General features: G+C 38.6%; 1 protein-coding gene across 3 annotated transcripts in view; it reads right to left on the bottom strand.

The window, feature by feature from the left end:
* LOC134675425 (protein pangolin, isoforms A/H/I/S) overlaps positions 1 to 23,570 on the bottom strand; it is a 208,223-nt gene that overhangs the window by 100,677 nt on the left and 83,976 nt on the right. For all 3 annotated transcript variants that reach the window (XM_063533680.1, XM_063533679.1, XM_063533681.1), the window contains one exon: positions 15,435 to 15,498. In XM_063533680.1, coding sequence (XP_063389750.1) covers positions 15,435 to 15,498 — 64 coding nt within the window. The remainder of the gene's footprint in view (positions 1 to 15,434; positions 15,499 to 23,570) is intronic.

Below are 23,570 nucleotides of genomic sequence, written 5' to 3'. Positions count from 1 at the left end.
GCTAGACAAACGAATTTATAGAAAAGGCTTAGCGTACTAGAAACGTTTTATTTTGATACAGTTCCAGAAATTAACAAATAATTTTAATGGATTATTCGAAATAGCTTGTCAAAGGAACATAATTTTTTTTTGGGTACTTCGAACCCATCCTGTATATTATTCTTATTTTAAATAAAAAAATACGATAAAAACTTGGTCCGAACAGACAAAAATTACACGTACATATCCTTTTTTACATCGATTTAAAATACTTAGCCGTTTCCACGCCCCACCGAATGCCTAACGATGACTCGTCACGACTCCGACTCGATTGTAATCGATTTCGACTCGATTCTAATCGATTTTTGACCCGTAATCGGTTTGGTCACACGTTGTTATTTTAATGGGTTAATACTGGCCGGTTTTCGAGTTACGTTTGTTCTTAGATTTTAAAACTGAGGATTTAGCGTCACACATTATTAGTATTATTACATTGAACGCCTTAGCGCCACTTGCGCCATCCCTGTAACTCGGGGCTTACCGGTTAAACTGTTAACCCAGTTTCAAATTGTACTGGTAACCTTGTCAACTCCAGGCTTAACCAGTTAAGCCCGGGTTAGTGAATGGTGCAAGTGGGCCTTAGGTGGGCCAAAATGTTGACGGATTGGTGGCCGCTTTCGGATGAAAGCGCCTGGCGTCTGTTGGCTCGTTGGGTGGATGACATTCGGAAAATCACCGGGGATGAGACTAGCCCAGGTCCCAGGACCGGGATAAGTGGCGGACCATTGATAAATATGCTGCGGACCCCTGAGGGGTCCGTCAACCCCACTTTAAGAAACCTTGGAATAGGGTGTTAAATTCAAATTATTTTAAGCAACTTTTAAAAGCGAAAAAAGTAGTCATCATTTTTAGGGAATGCTCCCGGTTCTGAGTTTATATGGCGAGAACCGGGAATTCCCGGTTCCGGTACTGTATTTGTATACGGGAGCACTCCCCAATTTTTACTCTGCATTCCGTACTTCGTCTTTCATACGATAATGAATTTCAATGCACATGCCCCGCACACCGGCTAAATATAGCTTGTACAGTCGGCACCGTGCGTCGAGTTAAAAATACGTACAGTCAGTGGAATAAATCCCTTCGCGAGGGGAGAAATTATAGGACGAGGAGTCATTTGCTCGAGTAATTGCGCGCGCAGCGGCGCAGTGGACAGTATGGAAACAGTAGCGTTGTTATGTCGATTACTTTACGCGTAACGGATATAAAAACTGAATCGAAAAAAAAAGTGTATAATTTATTGAACATATTAATCAAATTTCTAGAGACTCTGTTGAGAAATACGTCCTGTAGGGGAGAACCTATTACGGACACATCGAAACACGAAAGCATTTATGCCCAAACTGAAACAGAGACGTCCGCTCGCTCTCAATCAATAAAAAGAGACTGAATAATTATTTCAATAAATCGTAATAGGATAGCAGACGTCATGCAGATCTGTATAGCATATACACGGTAATTTTTCAAAAAACAGATAGAATATATACGCTGAAAGATTTGTCTGTCACACATCTGCTAGAGAGATTTGAAGGACATATCTGTATTGGGACATTCCCGAAGTGTCAGGGACCTACGTGACGCATTTTTTACTACTTTTGAGAAAGCTGATATTTAGCATTTCTGTATTATGAAGGTAGCTGCCATACGTAGCTCAATAAGATAGACGTTTTTTGTGAAATGCCCGACGTATATCCCTCTAAAGTGTCATTCCATGGAACTTGCTAACTATGTAAACAAAAGTCACTAGTAAATTCATCATTCAGAGACAATTTCAATATGGCGGTTTGTTTACATAGTTAGCAAGCTCCATAGAATGACACATTAGATAATCTGTAAAATAACCTAGTGTTTGAAATCTGTCGACTGCGCTCGCGGCCGCAAAGTGTGAGCGTTTTCGGTAACTCTCATTCCGCGGCTCTAGAGGACTACTGCCAGCTTTTTGTTTTACTTGTACTTGTGGAAGTTTGCATTTTGTAGAGTACCGTACTGTTTGAAACCTGTCGACTGCGCTAGCCGCAAAGTGTGAGCGTTTTCGGTAACTCTCATTCCGCGGCTCTAGAGGACTAATGCCGGCTTTTTGTTTTACTTGTACTTGTGGAAGTTTGCATTTTACGCTGTTTGTGTGTCAGGGGGTGCTAATCTCGAAATCTGTTTGACTCGGGGAACGTGAAAAAGAAAAAAGGTGTTTCATTTTTTTCGGGCATGGTGGTGAAAGAAACAGTTGTTGGTCTGATGCTTAATGTAGGTACAAGAAAAACTCAACGTCTAAAAATCCAGAAAACATCAACATGCATTTATCTAATTCTAGAACAACGATAGAATTTAGGGGAATCACATGTATTACGTGGAATGTAGTACATGTATTATGTATTAGGCGGAGCGATGACCTTCGGAAGGCGGCTGGCAAGAGCTGAATCAGAGCTGGATTACGTAATACTAACTATTTTATATGTCAATATGTCAATATCCCTATTTCCATCGCAAACCAACCCTACTGTAGGTCCGAGATACGCAGTTATCTGAATATAATTAAACTCGGTATTGAACCGGTAGCCCCGAATTTGAGCGGTGTAACATGCTCGGTAAATATTAGCTTAGGCCACCGCCGGAGTTCCGAGAACTAAATGTAAGGCCTGAGTAGACGCTCGAGTTGAGCGTGCAGCGGGGCGGGGCGTGCAGCGAGCATGTTATGGCTCCTCTACACGTTGGCCAAACGCTCCGCCAACGCTTGGCCCACGAGTTGGCCGTGCCTTGGTCGGAACGCTACTACACGTGGCCACGTATTCGTAATTTTTAATTTTAAAAAACACAAAAAGCATGGACGTCCTCCCTCGACCGCGTCCGAGCACGCACTGCCGATTGGGCCACGTGTAGATGCGTACCGCAATCGCTTGGCCAATCCCTTTGATGGTACAGTCATTATAGATTTTGACCCGTGAATAATTAGTTCTTGGATTTTCTTTTCGTAGGTCCCTCGGGGTGGTCACTGGGAGTGTAAATTCAAAAAGTAGGCTTAATCAGGCTCCTGCGTATATTCAAAAAATGGTTTTTTTTCCAAAAAAACGGTTTTTCTTTAATAACTCGGCCATTTTTGATTTTACAGTATAACCGTAAGGACAAAAATTGTAGGAAATTTGATTCTCTACAAGTTAGTCCAGTCATTATATCCAAAAAACCGACCCTTCCCGTGAATAATCAGTTCTTGGATTTTTTTTTCGTACGTCCCTCGGGGGAATCACTGGGAGTGTAAATTCAAAAAGTAGACTAAATCAGGGTCCTGTGTATATTCCAAAAACGGTTTTTCTTGAATAACTCGGTCATTTTTGATTTTACAGTAAAACCGTGAGGACAAATTTTTAGAAAATTTTATTCTCTACAAGTTTGGTCCTCACAATTTTTCTTCTAGGATCGATAGTTTGGAAATAAAATTTGAAAAAAGCGACAAATTCAAAATATTTTCAACATCTCGTTTATTTTCAACTTTACGACATAAATGAAGAGTACTAAACTTGTAGAGAATCAAATTCTGAACAATTTTGGTTCCCACCTTCTTTCCCCCAAAATCGATATTTTAGACATTAAACCTGAAAAACGCGACAAATTCAAAATATTATCATTATCTCCTATGTTCCACGCTTTACGGCATAAATGAAGGGAAACAAAGTTGTAGAGAATCAAATTCTGAACATTTTTTGTCCTCACGGTTTTACTGTAAAATCAAAAATGACCGAGTTATTCAAGAAAAACCGTTTTTCGAATATACACAGGACCCTGATTCAGTCTACTTTTTGAATTTACACTCCCAGTGATTCCCCCGAGGGACGTACGAAAAAAAATCCAAGAACTGATTATTCACGGGACGGGTCGGTTTTTTGGATATAATGGCTGGACTAACTTGTAGAGAATCAAATTTCCTACAATTTTTGTCCTTACGGTTTTACTGTAAAATCAAAAATGGCCGAGTTTTTGAAGAAAAACCGTTTTTTTGGAAAAAAACCATTTTTCGAATATACGCAGGAGCCTGATTAAGCCTACTTTTTGAATTTACACTCCCAGTGACCCCCCCGAGGGACCTACGAAAAAAAAAATCCAAGAACTAATTATTCACGGGTAGGGTCGGTTTTGTGGATATAATGACTGTACTTTAGCTACCTGTAGCAAAGCGACGAAATCGTGCAGTGAGCCACGCCTGACTCTACCTATATTGTTTTTGTATTTATATGGAAAGGAAACTTAAAACGTGTTTTGACTGGTTTTTAACTCATTTCAGTGAAAAACTAAGGTTATGCCACTTAATTATACCGATGTCAATCAACTACTACCATCCATCATCTAATGGAGGCTATGCGATAATTATAATTTTTTAATTAGATTTCTAGGAACTGATTTGGGATAATTGAGTAGGTATAAGGAAAATTATTTGCGAACTAATATGTAATATGTTAGATCCAATAATTGGTTAACCTCCTGAGACCCGGAAGCAATTGTTTTGTTTTTGAAATTGGAACCCTAAGTTACACAATAAAAGTTCAAAAGAGATTTTGGAGTATGTACAAAAAATTGTACGCGGGGACTTAGGAGGTTAAACAACTTTTGGCCAGTAATACATAGCTATCAATTTGTTTATAATAGTGACTTTAAATAGTATTTAGTCCAATAAATAGCAATATAAAGCATACTATTATATAAAAGTAAACGAGAAAGGGATTTTGTTTTTAATTTTTTTCTCTACAGGTATGTAGGTACTCGTACCGTACCTATCTACATATGAACATTATGCGCTAATCGAAAACTGAAATGTAGTAATTAACAGCATAGTATGCACTTAAAGAAATAATTCTTTGATACCGTCATCTGCAATAATTTGTTACAGAACGAAGGCCGCAAAAATATCTGACATGATCTTATTCGTAGAGCCATAAGAGCGTGTCACATATTTTTGCGGCCTTCGAAGAGTATATTATTGCAGGTGACTGTACATAACCGATATATTGTACCTTAAAAAAAACCAAAGATAGAAGTAGGAGTTGTTTTCATATCGGTACCTACATAGGCCCACTTGCACCATCCCACTAACCCGGGGTTAAGCGGTTTAACCGTTAACCCAGTGTCAAATTGTACTGGTAACTATGGTAACTCCAGGTTTAACAGGTTAACCCCGGGTTAGGTAAACTTTTTCAGCACATCCATTTTAGATGAGTGATGACTAAAGTATACAAAATAATAAACCATATAATTTACTATATCCCGTGCTTTATACAAATAGACGAAAACTACCTGAGCGACCCAGGTGGTCTTCTCAAACGCTCTCCTTCGCACCTCAGTAATCCTAGTTAAGAGTAAAAGAGATGCTAGTTAATGTTCAGTCACATTCGAGTTTGCGGTCGGGTGGAATTTATATTAAATTATTTCGGTAATGATCGTGTTTTTAATATAAATTGGGTGTGTACAGAAAATATGTATAGCAAATTGATATGTGTTTGCAAAACCAATAGTGTTTTTTTCATGGTTGTCGATAATTTTGTCTCGAACTTTACGATATGTCAATTAATAGATCTACATAGAAACGATATGGATGTGTCGGCATTGTGTCGGTGTCAAAAGTGACGAATCGGGCCTTTACTCTACGGTAAGTTAATGTTACAATTTCTACCAAGTACCAACGACAATTATCACTTTTTAGGGTATCTTAGTCAACTACAAACCCTTATAGTTTCGCTTTGCCATGTCTGTCTGTTCGTCCGTCCATCCGCGGCTTTCAGTATTCGTATGTATTAGAAACCTGCAATTTGCAACAGGTTTATATTAAATATATGTATACATAATTATATTAATTATGTCAATCACTGGACTGTACATTATGTGCACAAACAGACCAATTAAACAAAAGATCATTAATTCTAACCATACATCATGTAACACCTAATCGCCATGGTTAATTAATTATAAACATTAACAAAAGCTAAGTTTCAACAATTGAAAAACGACCTAAACGCCAAATCTTACCAAGACACTTAGTCTCTTTACGAACGAAGACAATTTAAAACTTAATTTAAAAAGATCGTAAACGCCAAGTTTTACAAAGAGACTTACGATGTTTTCGAAATAAGGACTTCTTTAAAACCTGATTCTTCATAACAATCTAAAACAAGTCGTTTAACGCCCGTCGTGTGCATCTCCAGTTCCAATTAGAAACACGATATGGTGCTGGGACACGTTTGGGGCGGAGCGGGGAGCGGGGCGGTGAGGCAGCGGAGCGATTAGCGTAGCGGGAAATGGATGTTCTACAAATTTATACGAGTAATAAGTAATAACTTATAATAGGCGATTCTGAATTATGAAAAAGTTAATGTAGCAGTACATTTCCAGTTAATATTATAAAGTTATTGACATAATAGCTTGTAGCAGTACATTTCCAGGCAACAGTACGGTTACCATCAGTTTGTCACTGACATAAACGCCGTCGAGAACGTAATTTACTTTCTATACATCTCGCTCGCACTCGCATATTAGTGCAAACGGGATGTATAGAAAGTAAATTACGTTCTCGATAGCGTTTATGTCTGTGACAAACTGATGGTAACCGTACAGGTAAAATACGTCACAACAAGGGAACGTTTAATTTGACTTTTGACTACTCAATGTGTTTTGGCATTTCGTAGTCAAGAGTAAAATAAATACATTTATCATAATAAATTTTCACCATTTTAATATAAAATGTTCTGGTATTTATGTGATAGTCGAGTGTTATTTTATTCGTTTACACTTTAGATTAATTAGGCAAATATACATTTTCAACAATAAATTAGTGTTATACTTTTATATTAATTTCATAAATTTCATTGCACTAAGATAACGCATCGTTTGAATTGTTCAAACTACAAGTGAAATAGTATAAACTACGAACAAAAGAACTTTAAAAAAATACGCTAAGTCTAACCGCTAACGTCTCCTCAAAAACCCCAGCCTTAGCGTTAAGCATGAGCCGACGAAACCATTAGAGCGCCGAAGCGAGACGCAAGACAAATAAGCGCCAGATAATGAGCGCGTGCGAGCGAGACAGATTGATGAGGTTCGAGTTCCAATAATAATAGAATTGCTTATAATAAGGTAAGGTAATGGTGTCAGGTGGTAAAAGTGACAGGACACCTGTGACTAAAATTAGGATTATGACTAGGATAGAACTACACCTAATATACTACACTACAAAGTACGGAACCCTCGGTGGGCGAGCCCAGTGTTTTTTTGTAGAGCCCCAAGCGTGAACAGTTACATTCTGATTTGGTCTTGTCAGTTATCGGCTATCGACAAATGACGTCTAATGCTTGGCACCGTGTCAATTTGTGAATGCCAGTTGTTGACGCCGTAATGGAATCGGTCATTTTCGAAAATAAGTCAGATACAGTCATAAGGGCATAAGGGTACGTAACTAAGTGTGGTTGCAGGGCCGTCTTAAACTAGGATGAGGCCCCTGGGCACATAATAATTTGGGGCCCTATTGGAAAGTAAAGAAAGCGAATTAAACTAACATTTTTCTACTTATGATCTTAATACAGTAAGCAGCAGAAGTTACTACGCGGGCGAGGTGTTCAATATGATCTTGACGCGACTTGATTGTTAAGAGAATAAGAGCGTGTCAAGGTAATTTTGAACACCTCGCCCAAGTAACACACAAGCAGGATAATAGAGTAAAATTATCATCTTATTCAAATTAAGATTGCATAAATTTTATGTATATGCGGTGGAAATTACTAAATTCGGAATAAGAAAATATGTGGGCCTAGTGGGGCCTTTATACCAATAAATGCTGAATAAATTTTGCATAGTATCGGTTTTGCATATTAAAGCTGAATAATACTTATTTCTTACACAGTTACTTAGACATTATTCAGCTTAAAGCATTTGTGGTTACTAAAAACTGCATAATAGCAGCATTAGCAGCAATTAGCTGTATATATTCTGTGTTGTATGATTTTAAGCAGACAATATTAAGAAAAATGTGATAGTGGCTACTAAATGCTGAAAAGAAGCGTCGGTGAAGACTTTCAACTGTATAAAAGCGGTTGCAGTTTCTGTTTTAACGCTAGTTTTTGAATAAAGGTGGACGCTATTACTGGAAGCTGTAATAAAATCCACATATTATTTGTTATTCAGTAGCTGCATATATGGGTTAATTATGGCTTTTATTGACATAACGTCTGAATAATAAATACTAAAACAACACTTATAGTTAAGTTATAGCGATTTTAGTACACATATACTATATTTTCTTGCTAAAAGCTGCAAAATGAACGCAATGAGAAGCGCTATTCAAACTACTGCTTAGTATCAACAAGTGCGCAGTGGAGAGGGTTCCGTAGCTTTATACACGGTCAACAGTGCTACTTGAGTCTGATTGCTTTGAGCTTGAGCGTGTTTTTGTTTTATTTTGAACGCATCAAGAATAAATACGCATATTCTTTAATCCAACCATTATTTAAAAAATCGAGGTTTAGTTTTCTTAACAATTCTCTTCGATTGGTTATTTTACACAAGATGCATAGTCCTTTTAATTAGAGATGCACCGGATATCCGGTTACTATCCGGCCTATCCGGCCACTATTTTACTATCCGGCCGGATACCGGATAGTGACCTTCTATTCGGCCGGATACCGGATAGTAACATTGCATGATTTCGGAGTAAACAAATTGGATTTAAGAAACAGACACGGTCATAATCGTACTTTTTTATTATTTTAAAACAAATTAATCATTCCACTGACTTGCACGCGCACTCATTTCGAACCTAGAAATGAGTCCGCGCGAACGTTTACTAGGAAACAGGTCAAACCTGCAGAATGCGCACCTGAAAAACCGAAATGTAGGTATAGTTCCGCCGGCCGAATATCCGGCGGCCGGATATCGGATATTCGGCCAGTGTCCAGGCCGGATATCCGGAATCCGGCCAAACAACTATCCGTTGCATCTCTACTTTTAATGACGTAAAACAATTGCTAGTTACCATCGTAACCACTGTTAACTGACCATTTTCATACCTTACTGCAACGAGATAAAGTATACCAATGGCCATTTAAGGTTGTTGTTAGTTGGCAAACAATGTGTCAAATGCTAGTTATTCATATTGTTGCATTAAAAAGTTGTAGACTGGACTGGGTATGAGAAAAATAAAATAATCACCCTCATAGCGAAATCGATTCTCCTGTCGATTTTGAACAGACTGTTTTTAGTTTTCAAGTGGGTCTACTCATACCCATCCCACACTGTACTCGTACTCATACCTAAACAATACTGCCCATATCAAACTATACTTAATTGTAGTCATACCCGTGATACCCGCTACTCGCTCTTACGTTACGCTCTTAACGCTCGCCTCCTACCCTCCTGGTAGCAAGCGGTTCTGGTCCCTGTCGAAAGCGGTCGAATCCAACTTCTGCCGACCCACATTGCCACCTCTGCAGAAACCTGATGGGACACTGGCCCACTCCGCGACAGAGAAAGCTAACTTGTTTGCTTCTCTGTTTGCGAGCAATTCACGTCTAGATGCAGGCTCAAAACTTCCACCTACGCTACCTCATTGCAGTTCCTCTATGCAGAGAATTGCTATACATCAAAAAGAGGTACGCCGAGCTCTGCTGAATCTTGACGTGAATAAGGCCAATGGACCAGACGGTATACCTGCACGTGTACTAAAGCAGTGTGCGCCTGAGTTGTCTCCTGTACTGACACGCCTGTACCGCCTCTCTCTCCAAACAAGAACGGTGCCGAAATCCTGGAAGCTTGCAAACGTGCAGCCAGTACCCAAGAAGGGTAGTCGTGCTGATCCCTGCAATTACCGACCAATCGCCATTACCTCCATGCTCTGTAAAGTCATGGAAAGGGTACTTAACGGCAAACTGCTGGCATACCTCGAAGCAAATGATCTGTTCAGTGACCGTCAATATGGCTTTCGCATAGGTCGGTCTACTGGGGATCTTTTAGCGTATGTCACGCACTACTGCGGCGAGGCCATCGAGAGGAACGGTGAAGCGCTTGCTGTTTCACTGGACATCTCGAAGGCCTTTGACAGGGTTTGGCACGCAAGTCTCCTTAGCAAGCTTCCTGCTTACGGCATCCCTGCTGATTTTTGTAGCTGGCTATCTGATTTCTTGAGTGAACGGTCGATCAGAGTAGTTATTGATGGCTGCTCTTCGGACCTCATGGCCATTGACGCCGGTGTTCCTCAAGGGTCTGTTCTCTCCGCAACCCTTTTCCTGCTCCACATTAACGACATGCTGCAACCCAGCATTGTAGGTTATGCAGATGACAGTACGGTTGTTGAGAGATATTTGGCTAGTGCAGGGGACAGCAGGGAGGATATACGTTCACAGAGAGAGGCCATGGTTGAGCGAATGAACTTGACCCTTAGTCTCGTTTCCCAGTGGGGTGATGACAATCTGGTCACGTTCAATGCCTCCAAAACGCAGGCGTGTCTATTTTCCGCTAAACGGAGTCCATTCGACCTGACTCCTTCTTTCCGGGGTGCATCTGTACCTATTGCCGACAGCCTGGAACTCCTCGGCATGGAGCTGAGTTCAGTCCTCGGCTTCGGCAGCTTCATTGAGTCTAAAGCACAAACTGCGGCCAGAAAGCTGGGCGTCCTAAATAAGGTGAAGCGATACTTCACACCTGGACAGCTTCTAACACTTTACAAAGCTCAAGTCCGGTCGTGTATGGAGTATTGCAGCCACCTGTGGGATGGCTCAGCTAAATACCAACTCGCCGCTTTGGACTCAGTGGAGCGCAGAGCCAGGAGGATGATTGGCGACAAGAAGCTAACGGCTAAGCTTCAGACTTTGGCCCATCGGCGGAAAGTCGCCAGCCTGTCGGTATTCTACAGGTTGCACTTCGGGGAGTGTGCCCAAGAGCTACACGAGCTCATTCCACCGTCCCCATTCTACCATCGGACTTTTAGACGCACGGCCGGTTTCCATCCTTACTTGGTAGATATTCCGCCAATTCGCACTAAGCGCTTTGCTTCTACTTTCCTTATGCGCACTGCCAAGGAATGGAATTCCTTGCCGGCGTCTATATTTCCGTGCTCTTATAACCCGGCAACCTTCAAATCAAGAGTGAACAGGCACCTTCTGGGCGAGCTCGCTCCATCGTAGGCCACGTCTACGCCTCGGCTAGTCTGTGGCCATGAGTAAACCCATGCATAATAAAAAAAAAAAAAAACTAATATGAATGAATGAATGATATACCCTCACCTTCGCACCTATACCATATTCATATTCATACCATACTCGTAACCATACCACTCATACTATATACATCTTCGTACTCACGTCGTACATCTTTGCGTTACCTTTACCTACTACATATTTGTCGGAACTGATAATGGAAAAAATAACTGTGTAAACTGCCGTGCCCCCAGATTTATCATATAACTTATATATTATATCGCGTTTATAATATTAGTGGAAAGTAGGATTGAATATTGCCCGTGTTACATACCTATAATGTTTTATCATCAAAGTAGTGAGGATCTATGTGGTTTTTACTATTTGTGTATAGAACCCTAATAGGCTTTAAGATTGAGAAAACAATTACTATTATACTGATGTTATTCAAAACTTGTTGTGTTAAGACCATTATTATCTAACATGTTGCTTAGTAACGCGAATAATGTGAATGCTTATTCAGAAATTAGCACAATAATAGCTGTGGCAGCAGCTTATATTCAGCACAGTCGGACGCCATTACGGTTGCTCACTTTCTAACCTCTACAATTATATAGGAATTGAAAATGAACTGAAAAACCCATTTTATTCATTTATAAAACTAGTTTTATCGTAGCATAACTTGTTAAAGTACATTTTCTATCACTAAAACATCTAAACATCGCAGAAAAATTACAAATTTAAATGTGGAGAAGTAAATTATCTATATTTACTTTTGAAACGGTGCATTATTTACGCGGCGCTTTAAAATTTTAAATAAAATGCATATATATATTAACAGTAAAGTCGCATGCGCAATGAAATTGAAGTTATGTAAACATCAAATAAATATATGGGTGATGTCCTCCTTATTTTGTAAGTTTTCACTGCAGAAACTACACTTTGACACGAGTTCACAAATTAAAATGGAAGACAAATCATTGATTTAACACAAATATCTGAATATATTTTCTGTAAAAATGCACTTTGGAACCAAAAGCTTCATAACGTGTGAATAACTGATTCATTGTGTACAAAGCTGGATAACTTTGGTTTAAAAGCGGTATATAAGCTTTTGACAGCCTCTATACAAGTGTTATTCAGCGATTCAATGTGTGGGCATACACTTATATAGCTATTACATTACTGTTATTCAGAAATAAGCGGCGTGGGCACTGCCCACTTTGCGCCCAAACCTTCTGTATAACGTCTGTATAACGCTTATTCAGCTGTTATACAGCTACCTTATTCAGCATTAAGTACGGCATGCTCTATTATTCAAACAATATTCAGCTACGTTGTGTTACTTGGGCGCCCGCTTAGCAACTTCTGCTGCTGACTGTACACAATACGATCATATCACAAGAACTCCACATTTTTTTACACAAAATAATATAATAATTTGGATCATAAATCAAACTTTATATAGCGTTACTAATGCGGCCGATAAAATCGGATTAATATACGTATTATGCTCAACTGTCATATAAATATACATGTTTATGTCCTTAACAGATCGATGGAGAGATAGCGGACATTTACGCGGCTGCGGTTAAAATATTACACGGGTATGCATGTGGACGTAAATTATATGTTATGAATTGGGCTGGTTATGGTAGATATACATATTTTAAGCCAACCACTGACTAACAGTCCGCCGGACGATATCGGCCGGTCAGTTGTTCGGAACTGTCAAAATTTTGTTCTAACTGACAGGCCGATACCGTCCGGCGGCCTGTTAGTCAGTCGGCTTTAATGAAGTTTTTACGTTGGCGTACCTTTTGTAAGGTCAAAATAGGCACAGTGGATGTCGATTTGTGGAAAATGCCTAGAAAAACTAACTAACCTAATAGGTTTATTATAAATATTTGTTTCGACTTTTTTAATTTATTATTGGGTATATTTTCTATGTCGATAGGTTATCATATATAAATTCTAGCCACCCAGAGGCCTATAAAAAGTCTCCTGTTCCATTCTAATTTAAATATTTATTTTGACAAATCAAAATTGTATGTGTCTTGACTTGACTTCACTGACAAGTTTTGGTTCGTAAAGAGATGCGATTGCAAACTATCTTTACCCTTAACTCGGTCAACTATATCAATAAGAACTTTCTACATAGATTTTTTTAAATAATAATTAAATGGATTGGTAAAAAAAAGCCACTAAAAAGGCTAAAAGTAAGATTTTTAGAGGCTATTTTTACCAATCCAAAACAGTCTGAAACACTTAACGCGTCATTACCGAATGTCTAATTACGTGCAAGCATGGCGTCGCGGATTTAATTGTGGACCATAACTCACACCTCGGACGGGCCTTAAACGGATACGTACACCTTTGGCAGGGTTGCCAAAACTTGCCATTTGGTAGAGGATCCCACATGGTTCGGTCATAGGACCGTATTTGTACATATAAGGTAAAGTTATCAAAACGTTGAAATACTTAAAATTAAATCGTTTAAACTTAAACTAAATCTGTATTACCTAATCAGAACCAAAACAATAACGTTTAAATGCCTATCTCACCGATTAAACAAATAATCGAAGCATTAACACCTCACATACCAACAGAGCGAGTAAATCCAAACGTCTCAGGTACCAACCCTACGGAGCACGTTTTTTCACCGGAGTCGTGGCGAGCTGATCAGATTAGCTCCCAAACCGGTTACGTCGAAATCCCGGGGAAAAAATAACAAAAAACAACACTAATAACAACAAATAACGAGCGCTAGTGATGGGATGTGGGTTCAAGCAGTCGACGATTTCTGAAGTTTTTGGAGTTAGAATTTTAAAATAATAACAAAAAAAAATCTTTGCTAATCCGCGATATAGGTAATAACGTGCTTACTAGTATCAATAGTGTTAACCCGTTATATTTTGCTTAAGTACAATAGATAGAGTTTTGTTGTATCAAAAAGGTAAGGTTTAGGAAATATAATTTACTAGCGTAGCTACTAGTTTACCTAAGTCCTAAAGTATAGTGGCGGAGTGTCAAAAATATTCGAAATCATGCGTCAAGTCAAAGCTAATATTAGGCTATCCTTTTCTTCATATAGAAAACTGTCTGAAAATTACTTATGTAGTTCGCAGAAGATGTCCAAATGACTCATGAAAGTTCCTTCTCATATTTGCCTTGAAAATTCGATTCTTCAAGGGTCTACGCTTTGCTGTGAAAATTTCGCACAGGCATACGAGTATTAATTGCATTATTTCATATTTACTTGGCATAATGATTGCCATAATATAATCTGCTTATACAGTCCCTTTCCATCGTCAATTAAAGTTTATTAACACTTTCAGTGCCGAACGCCCCATTTCCAATACAAAATGGACTCACCTAGCGGGTTCTTGGCAGTATGTTAGCGTTTAATGACCACATTAAATAATGACTTACGAACGAAGCATAATGAATAGTTCAAATAGGGTATTTATTATTTTTTATTGTTTTACAATAAATAAAAGAGTATTTGAATTTCAACTATGTTATATTGTAGTAGGTAAGTACGACTTTTATGATTCATTTCAAAATACAGTTTTTTTTTGTTAGACATTATTCATTTTTAACGCTGAACTGTCTAAATTTTATGAGGGATTTGCTACGGAACGTTTACATATGTATACATATGTTATAGCAGTAGTATTGACTCTTGAATCACCGGCAATCAACAATCAAACACATATTTTTTTTAAATATGGTTCTGAGATTATTTGAAAAATTTAAAATTGTGTTAAAACATCGATACAAAATATCGACAGCGCATCCCTACAGAGGCGTAGCTGGTACACGAAAATGTAAGAATAGTGACAGATGATTATAAGCCTCGGATAAAACATACATAATTCCCGGTAATGGTAGGGACCCGATAATTCCCACCTACGGAATCAATTTCACATCACTACGGGTGATGAAACGGTTAACTAGCTTTTGGTTTTTCGAGTATTGAAGAGTCTGAGATCGTTTATAATTTAGAGGTACTGTAGTTGTAAAATTGTCGACTACTATATTAAATAGGTACCAAATATTAGAATCAACGTCTACAAAAGAACAAAATCAAATTCACGTCCCTACGGCAGCATTGTTAAAAAAAACTTTTAAGACTATTGTGGAGGAGTATGTACGTGTCTTATAAGAGTTAACGAAAATCACCCGACTAAAGTCCAGTTTTAAGTTCTATTTTTAAAAAGAAAATTGTAAACTTACCAAAAACAGGACTAAGATCCGACTTCACAGATAATTTGCCCGAGTAAGGCTCGCCTGACTTTTCCTGAAACAACAATGATAACATTAATACAATATGTACTTTACTTAAAGTACCTACCTACTAAACTAAATGCAAGAAGTGTTTTATGTCGACAATCGAACATCGTTAATATAATTATATTAACACCTCTATATACATTTATTTAATGTTATTAATATTTTTCATGTTTAGTTAACCTTTTCAAGCCGTTTTCTTACATGGGAATAAGTTCCGACCGAGATCTCGGCATTCTCGGCCACAAATCGAGCAGAGATCTCGGTCTTGGCTCTCGGCCAAAATGGATCGAGATTCTCGCCGAGACCACAGAATAAATAATAGTACTAGCCGAGACCGAGACTAGACTCGGTCGGACCTTACATGCGTATCATGTGATTTACATAAAATGAGTTTTAACATGTCATAATTTTATCAGCGAGAATCCAGATCAACTCAATCTCTTTTAGAATCAAATAGACAAAATATTTACTAAAGGTAAGTAACCTTTAGTACAATAAAAATTACTCAATACTTAAGTCCTTTTCAAATCGAGATGTTATAATAGCCGATAACAAATCAGGTTTCCGCTTACATTAATCCAAATGCCGAATTTCCTCTATTTGCGCCATTACTGGACCAATGGGCCGTTTGAAATCTCGACACCTTAAGTGATATTGTCGGGGGGATATTCTAACTCGACGATTCGACATATCCCTCGACAATCGAAACAGTAAGCTGGCGGCCTACCCAAAGGCCACAATGGGCCAGCGCCGGCCAGTCCAAGGGACGCAGCCATGCGGTAGAATGAGATAGCAATATCACTCTATCTAACGCATAAATGCGTCCCTCAGACTGGCCCACGCTGGGCCATTGTGTACAGGGGCCTCAAGAAGACAATCGCTTGCTCTTCGCCATCGAATCGCTTTGCGGCTCTCTATCACTCTTCTATATTAGCGTGACAGTGACAGTTGCGTTTCGTTCGCTGCGCAGCGTTAGCGATTGGCATGTTGTCTACGGAGCCTGCAGAGATAACTGACCTTCTTGTTTACGAGGGAATCAGTTATCTCTGCAGTTTACTGTAGGTTCGACACAATTTCATATTTATAAGATTTTGTACAATTATGAACGTAACTTTTAGGTATGAAATATTGTTAGATTACTTGTCTCCTACCTTAGGGAAATAAGTCATTTCTTTATGCTTCTGCGATAACTCTGATAGACCATGATCTCGTCATCGAATCCAGCTCGTTATTTGGCTACCAATGCTACCATTCTTACAAATGTGGCATTCTCAACCAAAGGGTATTTAAAGGGTACTTATTGTCGGTTGCCAATAAAGCACTATTTTATATAGCTTCAATTTGAAATCAACCTTATCTACAACCGACAATGTGGTACCTTTTGGTTGAAAACGTCACAAAATTGGTGCCTACATATTTTTTAGAATATCTATACAAAAATGTTGTGAATAGTGGTAGTGTCTAAGCATCTGAACATGATGTAATTTTTTTTCATCGTCTACTGGATATTTTATCCTTAAATAGTTAATGTCGATGGCTATCAGAACTCTGAGAATAGTGCCCCAGACAGACATAAGGACGCTCGTAATTGGATGAGTCCGAATCAGTTAGCCCCACTTGCACGTGTTTACCCCAAACAGGGGCACATCCCTATTCAACCAGCTCGCTCCAAAACGCCATAAGCGCCCTTGACTTGCCGCCCATTCGTCAAACCTTGCCAAGCAAAATGAAATTTTATTTTGTCAACACAAGGTTCACATTAGAATGGAACAGGAGACCTTTTTATAGGTCTCTGGGCGGACAGAGGCTATACATCCGTCGTTTTGAACTACGTAGCTACTTTCACCTATTTTTGGAAAAGTCGTATGTAGTGTGGTTTTATATGGGAGATAGGACGTTTCGTAACTACTTTAACCTAATTTTGGAAAAGTCGTAAGTAGTTGGAGTTTGTATGGGAGATAGAATGTTTTGTAATCGGGAATAGGTGGCGTATCAGGTTTTTTAGATCGGTCATTATTGGATGGATGATTGGGTTTCCATACTTGTCGGCATGTGAGATTCCTGGACATCGTGTTTCAATTGTTTTTAGGTTTGTTTTGGGGGAGATAGGTATGAGTAATAATGTCAAAATAAAAGTCGTTATTTATTATCTTTTCATTGGAGGTGGGTTTGGTATGACAGGATAAAAACTGTGTCAAGCTAAAAAAAACAAAAAAATTAACGTGTGAAAAGAACGTGTAAAATAATGTTTCTGCAATGTAGGCTGTCTACGTATAGAAAAATAAACTGGCTGTCAATCGGAAGTCGTCAATATATTCACATGTGCTATTTTACATTCGTGCTTATTTCAGTAGTTAAATCCCTATTGTACACTGGCGACGAAAGGAAATAAGGAAAAGCGTGTTTGCGGTAATTTATTCTCACCATACATATACAGGGTGATTCAGGAGACGTGAGCAGGACTAACACTGCGCATTTCGTAAATTATAAGGAACTGTTTCGTATCAGTATTAGCGAGGTTAACGTTAATTTTCTAGTCGTGTTGAAAAAAAAAGTTATTAATTTATTTACGACATGCATGGTCACCCTACAATTAGAATACTAAACTACCGATATTCTGTGTCAAATTGAATGTCATCACGGTCTGGTTACTATTGAAAACTCGTATCTCACTCAAGTTTGACAGTTTATTTTCTTCGTAATCATAATGCTGTCATTACGGTGAAAGAGGTTTTATGTTTATTAATTAGGTCTTGTAGGGTGACCACGATTGTAGAGAATTAAGTTATCCCTCGCCAAAAAGTTAAAAAATAGGAAAAAGTGTGGTTGTTTCACCTAAATACGACGGTGATCGATCAATTATCAGTTACTGAGTGTGCAGGATTAGTCCTGCTCACGTCTCATGAATCACCCTGTTATAAAATAGGGCAAGAAAATGCCGATTGGTAAAATAAAAGAGTTTGACGTTAAAAACGGAACATGGTCGGCTTACATTGAAAGAATGGAAATGTATTTTAAGGTAAATGATATCAAACCGGAGAATCAACTGCCAATGACCCTGACGGTCTTGAAATGGAGACCCGGACGGACTCAGTCGGGCGGTCGGTGGGATTGACGTCAGACATGGTGGTGTTTCCGGAGCATGCGTCTCAACCGAGCGTTTCTCCCTCTAAGTCACCACCTGGGTCGCCTATTTTTCAAGATGCTTTACCTAGCGCGCCACCATCGCCAAATGTTTCTTCACCGAACACACCGTCACCGCCCCAGGCTCGTCCTTTTAGGCAATGCCGCCTTAAGGGAATTACTAGGTTAGATCTATAGTTTTGTTGTTGTACTCATTAAGGGAGTCCTTTAGTTTGATGTGTTATTAATAATTTATTGTGGAGGAGTGCGATGTAGGCTGTCTACGTATAGAAAAATAAACTGGCTGTCAATCGGAAGTCGTCAATATATTCACATGTGCTATTTTACATTCGTGCTTATTTCAGTAGTTAAATCCCTATTTTACAGTTTCAATCATGTGTGTAAAAAGAATTGTGTGTAGGCCTATTTATAGTTTTTTCTTAATCGGAATAAAGACCAGTCACATTAGTATTTTGAACATAGCTTGGGTACCTACAGTGACAGCTACTCGTATCATATACATACCTATACAATGTATATTAAAACGCAAATAAATTCTTATGAAGGGGCGGGGAACGTGGTCACCCTTCTCTGCAGCTGACTGTACTAAGGTTCCTACACCTACAAATTAAAATATATACTTACCTACCTAAGGGCCACTTGCACCATTCCTCTAACCCGGGGTTAACCGGTCAAACCTGGAGTTATCATTGTTACCAGTACAATTTGACACTAGGTTAACGGTTTAACCGCTTAATCCTGGATTAGTGGTTAGTGGAAGTGGCCCTAAATCTAATATTTTCTCGGTAGCGTGAATTAAATACCTGAAATCCCACGGACCACCATTCAAACTATAAATTTGATTTTGATTTAGTACATCTCGCTCACACCAATATCCAAAACGCGAGAAGCACTGAGGCTAATGATATCAAGTTCAAATTTTTTAATTTCGAACGCCGCTCGATCGGTGTTTGATAAGGCATTACCACAGATTACACATGATTACAGATTGTACAGTCGCCATCAGATATATCGGAGCGGCCAGGGTGCTCACAAATATCTGAACACGCCTCTATTGTCAGGGAGTTAGAGTGCGTGCTCAGATATTGTGAACACCTTGGCCGCTCCGATATATCTGATGGCGACTGTACGTAGAGAAAGTAGGCAGTATTGAAAAAAGAGTAAAAAGGTGTCTAGACACGGCGTGATTCCCACAAGTGAGTGTGCAACCGACCATGCGCGCAGTAGGGTTGGCACTAACGGAATTAAAAAAAAAAAAGAGGAAATACTCATTTATTTGTTTACATGTATGTTCAAGCGCCATAAACTCAATTATGTAAGGTGAATAAAGAAAATGGAGAAATTTCGAAAATTGCTAATATTCACTAAATTAGAATCACTTTCTATTGTAGCAACAGTAACCAAGCAAGGTGCCATAATAAGCGTTTCATTAGCGTAAGTGTTACTAAAGTATGAAGTGGTTCTGATTAAATAGATATTAGCCATTTTCCAAATTACGCCGCTTTCGGAGTTATCACTATGCACCTTAACTGCTTTTTCGATGGCAATGAAACTGTAGATTTTACGATACTTAAAACATAAAGCTGACAAATAGACAGTCAGGCAAAGTGAGGCCAATAGGGTTCCGTTTGGCGAACTTCTAATACGGAACCCTAAAAAATAAGAGTGAAAGAAAAGAACCGTTTGATTGACCAGAACAAATGTTTGTAGGGACAAATCAACTTAGGATGGAAAGGGGATTTGTTTGTCTTGGCAAAGTTCTAAAGAAAATATAGTGAGCAAATCTTTGGTAAGTGATACGAGTGAATGGTGGAACCCTGAGTCACCGGCGCATTATGCCCGCGGCGACCATTATGCTTTTTTTTAGATGGAAACAGCAAGCGTCCATAAGCTACGGCAACCGTTTACCATCAGAATGTACGCTTATTTGCCACCAATACTAAAACAACCTTAAAAGTTATATTTCTTATTGTTTTAAGGGGTTGGGAACCCTGAGTCACCGGCGCATTATGCCCGCGGCGACCAATTATGCTCTTTTTAGATGGAAACAGCAAGCGTCCATAAGCTACGGCAACCGTTTACTATCGGTATGTACGCTTATTTGCCACCAATACTAAAAACAACTTTAAAAGTTATATTTCTTAGTGTTTTAAGGGGTTGGGAACCCTGAGTCACCGTCGCATTATGCCCGCGGCGACCAATTATGCTTTTTTTTGATGGAAACAGCAAGCGTCCATAAGCTACTACCATCAGTATGTACGCTTATTTGCCACCAATACTAAAAACAACGTTAAAAGTTATATTTCTTAGTGTTTTAAGGAGTTGAGAACCCTGGGTCACCGGCGCATTATGCCCGCGGCGACCAATTATGCTCCTTTTGGATACAGGGTACACCAGGGGGCGCTAACGGCCTTGTTTGACGGAAGAAATGTTCGTCGAATATGTGTTTAGTTTGGGCACTACTGGTCAATTTTGTCAATGGAAGAATTAAAAAAATGGTCATTTTTCTTTTTTTTTACAATCTACATGTAATCAATTACTATACTACTAGGTATAATCAATTACATAGTTAAAACACAGAAATAGCTGTTTCCACTGAGACAAACTATCCAAAGCAGGCGTGGCTCACTCTGCGATTTCGTCGCTTTGCAACAGGTACCTACAAGTACATCCGTCTCATGGCTCATCTACACGATGGCCCAGCGGCGGCCACTTCAAGGGATGCAGCCATACGGTAGAATGAGATAGCAATATCACTTGCTCCCTCTAAAGCATAAATGCGTCCCTTGGAGTGGCCGGCGCCGGGCTATCGTGTAGGAGCCATCACACCAATTTTGGTGGCTAGCCATAAGCCGCGCGTGGCGCTGTCGCCACCTAGCGGTCATAACTGTCCTAATCGTAACAGACGCGTTTTGTTAGAGAGTGAATCTTCTGTACCTAGAGTTAAACCAAAAAAGTCTGCAGCGATTTTGATAGCCCACGCAGTGCAAGTGTTATTAAACGTCAAACGTCTATGAAATGATGACGTATTAATAACACTTGCACTGCGTGGGCTATCAAAGTCGCTACAGACTTTTTTTGGTCTAACTCTAGTACTATTATAGATGGTCAAGCAAATCTTGTCAATAGAAAAAGGCGCGGAATTCAGATTTTCTATGAGACGCTATCCCTTCGCGCCTACATTTTTCAAATTTGCCGCCTTTTTCTACTGACAAGATTTGCTTGACCAAGTATATTTATGTGTCCAAAGTGACAACCCTAAACAGGACATGTTCGGAATTTTTACAAACGGAAGCGTTGATTAAATTCCTGTTACGGCCATGTCAAACGCAACATGGCGGGCTGTCAAAACAACGCTTTGGAATTTAATCAATAATCAACCCACTTATCGGGACATTTGTGTCGCGACGGACAAAAAGGGCTACTGTCGCTTACGTTATTTTTATAATGGACACAAAAACGTAAGCGCCGATCACTACTTATATAACAAAGTCCCTCGCCGCGTCTGTCTGTTTGTGGGTTTGTTCGCGATAAACTCAAAAACTACTGAACCGATTTGCATGCGGTTTCACCTATCTATTGCATATATATATAGAGTGATTATTGAGAAAGGTTTAGGTGTATAATTTGTAAAGGTCTTGAGTAAATTGCTTGAACTACCCGTGCGAAGCCGGAGCGGATTGCTAGTATTTTCTAAACACTAAATATATTTTCTAACATCATGTGTGTGTCAGATTTACTTTAATATTATCGTTGATAAAATAGGAAATAAGGATGTAAGGCAGTATTTAATTAAGACTAGTTAATTATTGCTCAAAGTAATGTATTTATTATAGCGACAACTACAAGGTTTAGAATATGAAAAATGGTAGACATTATTTAAGTAATATATTTATATAAGCAGATTGTAAGTAAAAGTATATTGTAGGTTTACGGAACAATTAATCGGCTTTATTATCACATCATTCACAAAAATATTATTTTATGCGTAATAAATATTGGTGGCTTAATAGTTAGTACTGGCTACCTTAACGTACACACTTGGCATAGTTTAAAATAGTAATAAAGATCGAGCAATAAGCCACATGATGTATTACACCGTAATCAGTTGGAATATACGTTACATAGTAACTATTAAAAACTCATCAAAGGGTTACATTCACATTAAAGATTGTAACGTACATACCATCAGACTATAACACAAAGAAAACATACAGAAATTTATAACAAGTCATAAAAATCACAATTAAATAAAATTGACACTTAACTTCGTTCGTCGTCGTAGCTCTCCAACTGAGAAGTGACCCACAACTGTCAGACACCCGCTTATATTCGATTAGACTTCACCCCTTCTACCACTTCTTGGTGGGAATAACAAATAAGATGTTTCCTGCACATCCGGTTATTATAATAATTCAATTCAACAAATGTATTTGCTGCATTTAGTTTAATTTATTATAGAATAATTAACGCAAACTAATACAAATTTAATATCATGGCTTATTATTATAAAATACTTTATTTACCTTACTTATGTTCTGACAGTTATGGTCAAGAAATATACATGGAGGGTAGTTGTGTTATTGAACAGCAGTTCTAACTTATTATTTCGATATAAGTACGTATTAGCTTAGCAAAAGTGAACCATCTCGTAAAAATGTAAGTGTGATCTTTGTTTTTATACTACGTATCTCACACGGCCATACTGACAGGTGCTTCGTTCTCGAAGTACCTTATTTCTATATTTATTATTATTTATTTATTATATTAAACTTAGTATATGCAATGACTATTTTTTATTAGTCAGATACTATATTACATATCACATTAATCAAGTGAGAGCTCGAAGGCTCGGCAGCAATTATCCTACTTACAATCACCATACTACTGTTTCACTTATCACATCAAGTGAGCCTCAGTAGCATGTATCACCCT

The sequence above is a fragment of the Cydia fagiglandana genome, chromosome 22 (genome assembly GCF_963556715.1).
Source record: "Cydia fagiglandana chromosome 22, ilCydFagi1.1, whole genome shotgun sequence".
Lineage (NCBI taxonomy): Eukaryota > Metazoa > Arthropoda > Insecta > Lepidoptera > Tortricidae > Cydia > Cydia fagiglandana.
This window is presented reverse-complemented; position numbering and strand designations above follow the sequence as displayed.